General features: G+C 46.7%; 1 protein-coding gene across 11 annotated transcripts in view; it reads right to left on the reverse strand.

Moving 5' to 3' along the window:
* Positions 1–12,749, reverse strand: part of LOC139227778 (DENN domain-containing protein 2C-like) — a 216,265-nt gene that overhangs the window by 17,271 nt on the left and 186,245 nt on the right. For all 11 annotated transcript variants that reach the window (XM_070858815.1, XM_070858811.1, XM_070858814.1 and 8 more), the window contains 2 exons: positions 9,476–9,517; positions 6,591–6,702 (listed from right to left, as the gene is read on the reverse strand). In XM_070858815.1, the coding sequence (XP_070714916.1) occupies positions 6,591–6,702; positions 9,476–9,517 (154 nt within the window). The remainder of the gene's footprint in view (positions 1–6,590; positions 6,703–9,475; positions 9,518–12,749) is intronic.

Below are 12,749 nucleotides of genomic sequence, written 5' to 3' on the forward strand. Positions count from 1 at the left end.
AGCCGCAACCGAGACTCCAGGATGGTATGTTGCCTCCCTGGTGCAAGGGTCAAGGATGTCTCGGAGCGGGTGGAGGACATTCTAAAAAGGGAGGGAGAACAGCCAGTTGTCGTGGTGCACATTGGTACCAACGACATAGGTAAAAAAAAAGGGATGAGGTCCTACGAAACGAATTTAAGGAGCTAGGAGCTAAATTAAAAAGTAGGACCTCAAAAGTAGTAATCTCGGGATTGCTACCAGTGCCACGTGCTAGTCAGAGTAGGAATCGCAGGATAGCGCAGATGAATACGTGGCTTGAGCAGTGGTGCAGTAGGGAGGGATTCAAATTCCTGGGGCATTGGAACCGGATCTGGGGGAGGTGGGACCAGTACAAACCGGACGGTCTGCACCTGGGCAGGACCGGAACCAATGTCCTAGGGGGAGTGTTTGCTAGTGCTGTTGGGGAGGAGTTAAACTAATATGGCAGGGGGATGGGAACCAATGCAGGGAGACAGAGGGAAACAAAAAGGAGACAAAAGCAAAAGACAGAAAGGAGATGAGGAAAAGTGGAGGGCAGAGAAACCCAAGGCAAAGAACAAAAAGGGCCACTGTACAGCAAAATTCTAAAAGGACAAAGGGTGTTAAAAAAACACGCCTGAAGGCTTTGTGTCTTAATGCAAGGAGTATCCGCAATAAGATGGATGAATTAACTGTGCAAATAGATGTTAACAAATATGATGTGATTGGGATTACAGAGACGTGGCTGCAGGATAATCAGGGCTGGGAACTCAACATCCAGGGGTATTCAACATTCAGGAAGGATAGAATAAAAGGAACAGGAGGTGGGGTAACATTGCTGGTTAAAGAGGAGATTAATGCAATAGTTAGGAAGGACATTAGCTTGGATGATGTGGAATCTATATGGGTAGAGCTGCAGAACACCAAAGGGCAAAAAACGTTAGTGGGGGTACAGACCTCCAAACAGTAGTAGTGATGTTGGGGAGGGCATCAAACAGGAAATTAGGGGTGCATGCAATAAAGGTGCAGCAGTTATAATGGGTGACTTTAATATGCACATAGATTGGGCTAACCAAACTGGAAGCAATACGGTGGAGGAGGATTTCCTGGAGTGCATAAGGGATGGTTTTTTAGACCAATATGTCGAGGAACCAACTAGGGGGGAAGGCCATCTTAGACTGGGTGTTGTGTAATGAGAGAGGATTAATTAGCAATCTCGTTGTGCGAGGCCCCTTGGGGAAGAGTGACCACAATATGGTGGAATTCTGCATTAGGATGGAGAATGAAACAGTTAATTCAGAGACCATGGTCCAGAACTTAAAGAAGGCTAACTTTGAAGGTATGAGGCGTGAATTGGTTAGGATAGATTGGCGAATGATACTTAAGGGGGTTGACTGTGGATGGGCAATGGCAGACATTTAGAGACCGCATGGATGAACTACAACAATTGTACATTCCTGTCTGGCGTAAAAATAAAAAAGGGATGGTGGCTCAACCGTGGCTATCAAGGGAAATCAGGGATAGTATTAAAGCCAAGGAAGTGGCATACAAATTGGCCAGAAATAGCAGCGAACCCGGGGACTGGGAGAAATTTAGAACTCAGCAGAGGAGGACAAAGGGTTTGATTAGGGCAGGGAAAATGGAGTACGAGAAGAAGCTTGCAGCGAACATTAAGACGGATTGCAAAAGTTTCTATAGATATGTAAAGAGAAAAAGGTTAGTAAAGACAAACGTAGGTCCCCTGCAGTCAGAATCAGGGGAAGTCATAACGGGGAACAAAGAAATGGTGGACCAATTGAACAAGTACTTTGGTTCGGTATTCACTAAGGAGGACACTAACAACCTTCCGGATATAAAAGGGGTCAGAGGGTCTAGTAAGGAGGAGGAACTGAGGGAAATCCTTATTAGTCGGGAAATTGTGTTGGGGAAATTGATGCGATTGAAGGCCGATAAATCCCCAGGGCCTGATGGACTGCATCCCAGAGTACTTAAGGAGGTGGCCTTGGAAATAGCGGATGCATTGACGGTCATTTTCCAACATTCCATTGATTCTGGATCAGTTCCTATCGAGTGGAGGGTAGCCAATGTAACCCCACTTTTTAAAAAAAGGAGGGAGAGAAAACAGGGAATTATAGACTGGTCAGCCTGACATCGGTAGTGGGTAAAATGATGGAATCAATTATTAAGGATGTCATAGCAGTGCATTTGGAAAAAGAGGTGACATGATAGGTCTAAGTCAGCATGGATTTGTGAAAGGGAAATCATGCTCGACAAATCTTGAATTTTTTGAGGATGTTTCCAGTAGAGTGGACAAGGGAGAACCAGTTGATGTGGTATATTTGGACTTTCAGAAGGCTTACGACAAGGTCCCACACGAGATTAATGTGCAAAGTTAAAGCACATGGGACTGGGGGTAGTGTGCTGACATGGATTGAGAACTGGTTGTCAGACAGGAAACAAAGAGTAGGAGTAAATGGGGACTTTTCAGAGTGACTAGTGGGGTACCGCAAGGTTCTGTGCTGGGGCCCCAGCTGTTTACACTGTACATTAATGATTTTGACGAGGGGATTAAATGTAGTAAATCCAAATTTGCAGATGACACTAAGTTGGGTGGCAGTGTGAGCTGCGAGGAGGATGCTATAAGGCTGCAGAGCGACTTGGATAGGTTAGGTGAGTGGGCAAATGCATGGCAGATGAAGTATAATGTGGATAAATGTGAGGTTATCCACTTTGGTGGTAAAAACAGAGAGACAGACTATTATCTGAATGGTGACAGATTAGGAAAAGGGGAGGTGCAACGAGACCTGGGTGTCATGGTACATCAGTCATTGAAGGTTGGCATGCAGTTACAGCAGGCGGTTAAGAAAGCAAATGGCATGTTGGCCTTCATAGCGAAGGGATTTGAGTACAGGGGCAGGGAGGTGTTGCTACAGTTGTACAGGGCCTTGGTGAGGCCACAACTGGAGTATTATGTACAGTTTTGGTCTCCTAACCTGAGGAAGGACATTCTTGCTACTGAGGGAGTGCAGCGAAGGTTCACCAGACTGATTCCCGGGATGGCGGGACTGACCTATTAAGAAAGACTGGATCAACTGGGCTTGTATTCACTGGAGTTCAGAAGAATGAGAGGGGACCTCATAGAAACATTTAAAATTCTGATGGGTTTAGACAGGTTAGATGCAGGAAGAAGGTTCCCAATGTTGGGGAAGTCCAGAACCAGGGGACACAGTCTAAGGATAAGGGGTAAGCCATTTAGGACCGAGATGAGGAGAAACTTCTTCACCCAGAGAGTGGTGAACCTGTGGAATTCTCTACCACAGAAAGTTGTTGAGGCCAATTCACTAAATATATTCAAAAAGGAGTTAGATGAGGTCCTTACTACTAGGGGGATCAAGGGGTATGGCGAGAAAGCAGGAATGGGGTACTGAAGTTGCATGTTCAGCCATGAACTCATTGAATGGCGGTCAGGCTAGAAGGGCCGAATTGCCTACTCCTGCACCTATTTTCTATGTTTCTATTGGGTGTATGGACATTGTGGTGACCCATGCAGACCAGATCACATGGGTCCAACCTCCTGGTAGCGTGGAGGCCCCGACCTGCGCGAGAACACCAGCGGCAGATCGGGGCCATAAAAGGAGCGGCGAGCGGCCTTGGGAACAGCGTGGAGGCATACTACTTCAGGGAGCAGCGCAAGCTGGTGCAGGAGGGCGATGGCAGCCGAGTGACATCATCAAGGTCCAGGTCGGTGATTGGAGCGTGGGCAGATATAGCAGGAGCGTCGAGATCAGGGCGAAGGAGCGGCGAGAGACTGTAGAGGGACGTGATTGGGGCCCAGGGGAGGCGTGAATTCGGGGCCAGGGGCCCAGGGGCAGCACGGGCCAGCCCACACTGCGATATGTGTGTGCACGAGGATCGTGCAGCACAGCTCGTCTCCAGTCGTCTTGGGTAATCCTTGCCACTGGACCAGGACCTAGCTCTGTCAAGCTCGTGTGGTGGCTGGTGTGCAACGGCCACCACACGTTAAAAAAATCCACGCACAGGCATCTTCCACCCTTGAGGATGAAGTTCGGGTCCTTCATTTGAAACATCTGTGAACTCAGCCTTTTTTGGCGTGGAAGCAAGTCATCCTCGTTTCGAGGGACTGCCTATGATTGGGAGGTACTGAGGTAGCAGATTTCAATTGGGGCAGTAGAAAGTGGTTCTAAAATTGGACCCTGTGCCCGCTTGGCTGGGTGGAGGGAACATCTGCCAGGATCACTGTGCAGTGACCACTGCTGGATACTGCATGGTAAAATGGTCTGTGAACACGCATCACCTGGAGCCAGAGCTTAAGGATTAGTTGGCAAGGTACGAAAGGGTGACCAGCGCCCATGGAACCATATCCCAACAAGAGGCAGCATCTTCAGGCAGGTGAAAGAAAAAACCCAACAGGGACAGTATTGACTAGTGTCCCAAGTCTGCTGGGAAGACAGAAATCTCAGCCACGCCTGATCCTGTGCTTTATGGACATCCAGACCAGGCGCCTTACAACAACTTACATTTATACAATGTCTTTAACATCGTACAAATATCCCAAGGGGCTTCACAGGAGCGTTATCAGATAAAATGTGACACCAAGCCACATCAGAAGGTATTAGGATAGGTGACTAAAAGCTTCATCAGAGAGATAGGTTTTAGGGAGGTTCTTAAAGGAGGAGAGGTGGAAGCGGAGAAAGAAAAGACTTGCATTTATATAGCGCTGTTCATGACCACCAGATGTCTCAAAGCACTTTACAGTTAATTAAATACTTTTGGAGTATAGTCACTGTTGTAATGTGGGAACCGTGGCAGCCAATTTGTGCACAGCAAGCTCCCACAAACAGCAATGTGATAATGACCAGATAAACTGTTTTTGTTATGTTAATTGAGGGATAAATATTGGCCAAGACAGCAGGGATAACTCCCCTTCTCCTCTTTGAAATAGTGCCATGGGATCTTTTATGTCCACCTGAGAGGGCAGACAGACCTCGGTTTAATGTTTCATCCAAAAGATAGCACCTCCCAGCTGTGCAGAACTGCCTCAATATTACACTGGAGTGTCAGCCTAATTTTATGTGCTCAAATCCCTGGACTCAGAGGCAAGGGTGCTACCCACAGAGCCATAGCTGACCCAGGTTTAGGGAGGGAATTCTGCAGCCATACAGACAGGCAATGGTGGGGCGATGAAAAGAGACCAGAATTCCTTGGTCTTCCTCAGCTTCTCGTTGCAGCTGCCAGTGTGTGCAGGACCATGAAAGGTATTCTAGTTGTTTCCATTCTAGAAACGTGCCCAACCATCGCAGTCTTTCTTGGATCTTCTGCAGAAGCGCTGTTTCTCATCCAAGCAATGTTATTAGATCATTTTTCATTCTTTGCATCCTGGATACTCCAAAAATTCAGTTCTTCTATTAGTATCTTTTGCTCGTCAACTTTTCTCATAATTTAACACTCAGATCCATATAATAATCTGGGGATAACCATCGCTTCATGGGCTCTAACCTTCATTTCTACCAAAATATCTGTATCCTTCCATATCTTGCTTAATCTTCAAATAGCAGCAGAAATAAGTCCAATCCTTGTTTTGTGTCTTCTTCACAACTCCCATTGACACTAACTCACTAGGGTACACAAACTTTCCCACCTCTGACTGTAATCTTCCTGCTACTTTTGAAGGTGGGGATTGGGTGGGGAAGACGGTGGGATTGGGGGGGATGGACGGCGCAGGTGGTGGTTGGGGGGGGGTCGGGCTGCGAAGGTGGGGGGTTGGAGGAGACGGGCTGCGAAGGTGGGGGTTGGGGGAGACGGGCTGCGAAGGTGGGGGTTGGGGGAGACGGTGGGATTGGGGAACGGATGGGCTGCGAAGGTGGGGGTTGGGCTGCGAAGGTTGGGGGAAGACGGTGGGATTGGGGGGGGGAAGGTGGGGGGTTGGGGGAGATGGGCTGCGAAGGTGGGGGTTGGGGGAGACGGGCTGCAAAGGTGGGGGTTGGGGGAGACGGTGGGGTTGGGGGAGACGGTGGGGTTGGGGGAGACGGTGGGGTTGGGGGAGACGGTGGGGTTGGGGGAGACGGTGGGATTGGGGGGGGGGGGGGGAAGAGATGAGCTGCGAAGGTGGGGGTGGGGGAGATGGGCTGCGAAGGTGGAGTTGATCAATGAAAAAGGGACTGAGTTTTTGGGGGTAAGGGCTTTTTTTTGTTGGTAAAACTTCCTATGTTCATATGCCAGGCTGTCTGAAGCTACAGTGCCCATGCTGTCCGGTGGTGGTTGTGGGGTGCTCAGAACAGACAGAGGGGGAACTCCCCAAACACTCCTGTCCATCTCGCACCAACTAATCACATCGCAGCACTGGCAAAGCCATTTGGAGTCACATCATCAATAAAAAGGGGGAGAAAAGGCAAGAGGGTGTTAAAAATAGATCGAGAGTCGCTGCTGCCAATTGCCCATCCATTTCCCCGAGGCACTGACCTGTGCTGAGGTTCAGCAAGCTCCTGTTTTTCCTCAGTAGTTGTCATCCCAAGAGAGGAACCATTGAGTAAGGCAGTCACAGTGAGAGCAAGTTACAGCTTCGCACTACTCACCATCTCCACCATCCAGTTCGTCCTCCACAGCAAGTATTTCATTTCGCTGCTCGAGGATCTGCTCAAGTGCGGCTTGTAGCTTGTGCGGAAGAATGGAATCCTCATCGTCCATCTAGGGGGTAAAAATTGGGAGATGATCCTATAAGAAACATGGGCCCTGAAAACTATGGGATAATCTTGCAGTTGCTGAGTTGCAGAAACTAGACTGTGCCACCAGAGGGGGACGGACCGATGTAAAAATATTTCAGGAACGTTTTGACTAACTTACAAACTGTACATAATATCCACACCAAACAGTCCCTTGTCTTCACTGACGTGTTTTGGTAAACATGCGTAAAGCGCTTTGAAATACATTGTTACACAGGTATGTTACCATGAGACGGGATAATCTCTAGCACCAGTGAGATCAACAGTTCCACTTTAAATAATCAGGAAATGTCACAATAAACTTCAAAACAATCAGGGAGGAACATAGGGAGTTACAGGGCTGGAACAGACTCTGCAGTTCAGCTGAAAGTCCCGCATCCAATACCTCCCAATCGTCCACTATCTGAAATATCTCTGCGATTCTCGTTCACATTTCCCATTCGATTCGCTTCTTTTATTCTTCCACGGGATGTGAGCGTCGCATTTATTGCCCATCCCCAATTGCCCTTGAACCGCCGCAGTCCGTGTGGTGAAGGTACTCCCAACAGTACCTAGTTCAACGACGGGTGGTCCATCCGGTTTTATTCTTAGTTTTCAGTAGCGATTTTTAATACAAATGAGTGGCTTACTTGGCTATTTCGGTTATGAGTCAGCCACATTGTTGTGGGTCTAGAGTCACATATAGGCCAGGCTGTGTAAGGACAGCAAATTTCCTTCCCTAAAGGACATTAGTGAGCCCGATGGGTTTTTACAATAATTTGGTAGTTTCATGGTCACCATTACCGATGCTAGCTTTTTAAATTCCAGATTTATTTAATTAACTGAATATAAATTCCCCCAGCTGTCATGGTGGGATTTCAACTTATTGTTTTCGGATCATTCGTTCATGCCTCTGAATCGCCGGCCACGAACATAACCACTATGCTATCGCAGCCCTGTTCCCGAGCGGGTAATGCACATAAACCCTACCCTCTGCATGAACTGGAATGGTCTGTAAACCTTGCCTCATCGAAGCCTAGCCCAGATAACCAGGCCAGCAATTTCGAACATTGCCACAGGGTTCAATTTATCTCTACTCCTCAGCCTTCTCTTCTCCGGAGGTACCAGTGGCGGCGATACCTTCAGTCTAGCTGCTCTGTTCTGCACTGCCTCTAGTGCTTGGATATCCTTGCTGGAATCCAGAAACTAGAATTGTACACAGTGCTCCAGGTATGTCCTTACCAGAGTCTTGTGCACCCGCTGGGCTTTGTGCTCCATTCCTCCGGCTACTCATCCCAAGATCCCGTTAGCATTCCTTACTGCTGCCTCACACTGCTGCTGGTTTCACGAAACTATCCCCAGACCGTTTGCCGTGTTCTGACCTACAGCCTATTTTATATCACCACCCCCTCATCATTACCAAATACAACCTCAAATGTAAACATTTTTAAGAATGAACGGGCCACCTGGACAACACTGGGGAACTGCACCGCCCAGCATGGGACTGAGCCAAACAATCAGCAAAGTCCCAGGTTCCATGTCAGGCCTTTGTTGTGTTGCCTAATCTCAGCCGAAGTCACAGTGCAGCACGATGATTGACTTCGGTGCTGCTGGAGCAAGGAGACAAGGAATCAGCCTAAGCTCCTGCTCAATATCCAATGAGCCTCTGAAGAAGAGTGTTTGAGGGTATGTGCACATAGGTATGTGTGAGTGCACGTGCTTGTATGTGTGTATATGTGAGTTCCTGTACACCTGAATGCACTAGTACATGTATGTGCACGCGAAAGTACATGTTTCTGTGTGAATGCGTGTACACGTGCATATATGTGGATGGGTGTGTACACATATGGATGTGTGTGTGTTGGGGGGTGGTGTGGGGACCAATGCCAGGTTTTGGACTCAGCTGTGCGGGTGCCCTTCCCATTTTTAAATAGCACAGTTCAGTGGCAGAGAGAGAGTTTGTAATGGGGGCAATGTATTCAGACCGGCCATACACAGTCTTGAATTAAAATGATGCAGCGGATTTAAGGAAAAATTTAAAACGTTTATTTACAACATCCTCAGTGTTTCTTTTGCTATCAGTACCAGGAAGGTAAAGTCGCCATGCGGTACTAGATCAGGGACGGAAGTCAGATTTCCCCCACCCCCAGCCGCCCTCCCAACTCCTACCAGAGGCTCTGCGATTGCAAGAGAGGGACCAGCATGCCCTCCCCCACTCTCAGACTGAGCCAATGAAACGACTCGAGTGCCTTGGGCCTGGTGCCCACTGTCTGGAGTCTATTTGACCAGGAATGCGTGTTCCCTTCTGTGGTAAAGTGGGAAGGGAGGGAGGGAGGCAGCACATCAACAGCTCTGCACTGCACAACACATCACTTCCAACAAGGCAGCTGTGTCACTAATGTTAATACAACGTAGTGCGGAGCCCCAAACAAAAACATTCTAAATAAAGGGAGATGTGGCTCTTTTAAAAAATTTATTTCTTCTCGGGATGTGGGTGTCACTGGCATGGCCGGCATTTACTGCCCATCCCTAATTGCCCTCGAGAAGGTGGTGGTAAGCTACCTTCTTGAACCGCTGCAGTCCGTGTGATGAAGGTACTCCCACAGTGCTGTTAGGTAGAGAGTTCCAGGATTTTGACCCAGCGACGATGAAGTATACAGATATTAATAAAGCGGGGGAGCTATGCCAGTCTGACATGTTCCCGGGGAGCCCTCCAGACTCAGCCCAGTTTTCACACACGTAGGCAACACTGTACTCACCTGACGCAAGAACCTGTCTGCACACAGGTCGACCACCAACACCTGTAAAACAGATGGAACAATAGGCAGTCAGTGAGTTACATTGTTCCAGGACTATCCCACTTTACACTGGCACACAGCTCACTCAAACCTGGCACGCCTCAGTACCACACTGGGCAGTGTATTAAACTGCCGAGCCCTCGTTACAAGGGACCGTGGGTCAGACTCAGCTTCATGAGATGGCAAAATAAAATAACTTGCATTTCTATAACGCCTTTCACCATCTCAGGACATTCCAAAGGGCTTTACAGCCAATAAAGTACGCTGTGAAGTGTAGTCACTGTTGTAATACTAACATACGAACAATGACGGACAGGTAAAGACCATCTGGTCTATCAAGCCTGTCCTACACTATTGCAATTGCTACCTTGTGTATCACAATATATACACTCCAACCCACAAAAAAAAACTAATAAGTGATCGTGTTCAAAGAACATTTTTTAAAGCACACAATTTTCTTTAATACACGGATTATTTTTCTCCTGGGAATTGAGCGCAGCATTTTAGAGATGTGATCTCCTGGGAGGGGCAAAAAAAAAGAGTTAAAAACCCAGGCCAATTTTGGAGAAAAAAATCTGGGAAATTCCTCTCCGACACATCTAGGCGATTGAAACTAGTCCAGGAGATCACTCTGGCCATTAAATTTCCTGCAGTACCTACCTTCTGTAAGAGTTAATCTCCAAAACAGCCAAGAACAAATCCAGCTTTTGCTTGAAGGAATTCAGCAAGTCTGCATCCACCACATGAAGCGGCAGCTTGTTCCAGAAAAGAACCACCTCCTGACATCTAACCTAGATGTAGCCTTATACAATTTAAATTTGTTCCCCTGGTCCTGCCTAGCCTATTTAATTGAAATAAACAATTAGCTCGAACACTGTCTATTCCCTTCATTATCTTATAAACCTCAATTATATCCCCCTAAGTCTACGCTGCTCTAAGGTAAAGAGCCCCAACTCTTTTAACCTATCTTGATAACTAAGATACTTTAGATTTGGAATTAGTCTATAGGCCCTCTTCTGCACCCTTTCCAGAACCTCAATATCACCCATCATGTGAGGAGACCAAAACTGGACACAGTATTCCAAGTGCGGCCTGACTAAGGTCTTGTACAAGGACAAAACAGTATGCCTCGTATTATACGCGATTGTCCTATGGATACACCCCAACACCCTATTTGCTCTAGCTATCGCTGAACGGCACTGCTTGTGTACCTTTAAGGATGTATGCACTAGAATGCCAAAATCTTTCTATCTCCACCGTCTTTAATGCCTTTCCCTGGAGGGTGCATGAATGTTGAGCATTTGCCCACATGCATAACACTGCACTTATCGAAGTTATGCATCATTTTCCAGTCTTGAGCCCAGTCTCCCAACACATTAAGATCTGCCTGAATCAGACGAGCCTCTTCTGCAGTTCTAGCACTCGCGCAGATCTTGGAATCATCTGCAAATTTGCAAATTGTGCTGCCAACCCCTGAATCCAGATCATTAATAAAAATAGTAAAAAGCAATGGTCCCAACACTGATCCCTGCGGGACACCACTGGTGACCGGTCTCCAAACAGATCCAAATCCATCTATAACTACTCTTTGCCTGCGTCCTGCCAGCCAGTTCTGTATCCAGCTCAATATATTTCCACTAATACCTGAGGCTCCGATCTTACAGAAGCTTCTTGTGCAGTACCTTGTCAAAAGCTTTTTGGAAATCTATGGCTACTGGGCTTCCCTCATCCACCAACTTTGTAACTTCTTCAAAAAATACAATTAGGTTTGAGAGACGTGACCTATTTTTTTTATGAAGTTTATGATGTTGGGTGTCGCTAATATGTCCGTCCCTATCCAAGTATTCATATATTGCATCCCTTATGATTCTTTCAAGCATCTTACCCATTACTGATGTTAAACTGATGGTCCTATAGTTGCCTGGTCACCTTTTTTAAAAATGGGGACTACATTAGCCTCCTTCCAATTCCAGAGTGCAGTCAGCTATTAAACATACAGGCCAGGGGCTCGCACAGCACATGTCCCATCTCTTGGAGGACCCTTGGTTGGATATCATCTGGCCCGGCTGCTCTATTTTTAAGTTCTTAATTCTTTCTAAAACAATATGCTTATCTATGTTAATGTTACTGATAAAACTAGCATTATTAAATTCTAATATTTGAGCATCATCTTCAAGGGTGAATACTGATGCAAAGTACTCAGTTAATATTTCCGCCATACTCAGTGAGTCATTTGTAACCTGTCCTTGGGCCTTCAGTGGCCTAATATAGTCTTTGATAGTTCTTGGATTCTTCACAGAACTAGAAAAGCTCTTCCCAATACTACCACAGTTGTCTACAATTCTTTTCTCCATTAGCCTTTTTGCTGATCTAATAGCAGCCTTCGTTTTCTTTAGTTGTTCTTTGTATTCAACCCTATTTATTTGTGTTAAATTTCTTTAATTTATAGAAACATTTTGGTTTACATCTTATGTGCCTTTGTACATACCCAGTCAGCCACCTTGGCTTTTTCTTACCACATTTCCTTTTTTTCATTTTGGGTCATGTTAGGAAACACATAGAAACATAGAAACATAGAAAATAGGTGCAGGAGTAGGCCATTTGGCCCTTCTAGCCTGCACCGCCATTCAATGAGTTCATGGCTGAACATGCAACTTCAGTACCCCATTCCTGCTTTCTCACCATACCCCTTGATTCCCCTAGTAGTAAGGACTTCATCTAACTCCTTTTTGAATATATTTAGTGAATTGGCCTCAACAACTTTCTGTGGTAGAGAATTCCACAGGTTCACCACTCTCTGGGTGAAGAAATTCCTCCTCATCTTGGTCCTAAATGGCTTCCCCCTTATCCTTAGACTGTGTCCCCTGGTTCTGGACTTCCCCAACATTGGGAACATTCTTCCTGCATCTAACCTGTCTAACCCCGTCAGAATTTTAAACGTTTCTATGAGGTCCCCTCTCACTCTTCTGAACTCCAGTGAATACAAGCCCAGTTGATCCAGTCTTTCTTGATAGGTCAGTCCCGCCATCCCGGGAATCAGTCTGGTGAACCTTCGCTGCACTCCCTCAATAGCAAGAATGTCTTTCCTCAGGTTAGGAGACCAAAACTGTACACAATACTCCAGGTGTGGCCTCACCAAGGCCCTGTACAATTGTAGCAACACCTCCCTGCCCCTGTACTCAAATCCCCTCGCTATGAAGGCCAACATGCCATTTGCTTTCTTAACCGCCTGCTG

The sequence above is a fragment of the Pristiophorus japonicus genome, chromosome 17, assembly GCF_044704955.1.
Source record: "Pristiophorus japonicus isolate sPriJap1 chromosome 17, sPriJap1.hap1, whole genome shotgun sequence".
Lineage (NCBI taxonomy): Eukaryota > Metazoa > Chordata > Chondrichthyes > Pristiophoridae > Pristiophorus > Pristiophorus japonicus.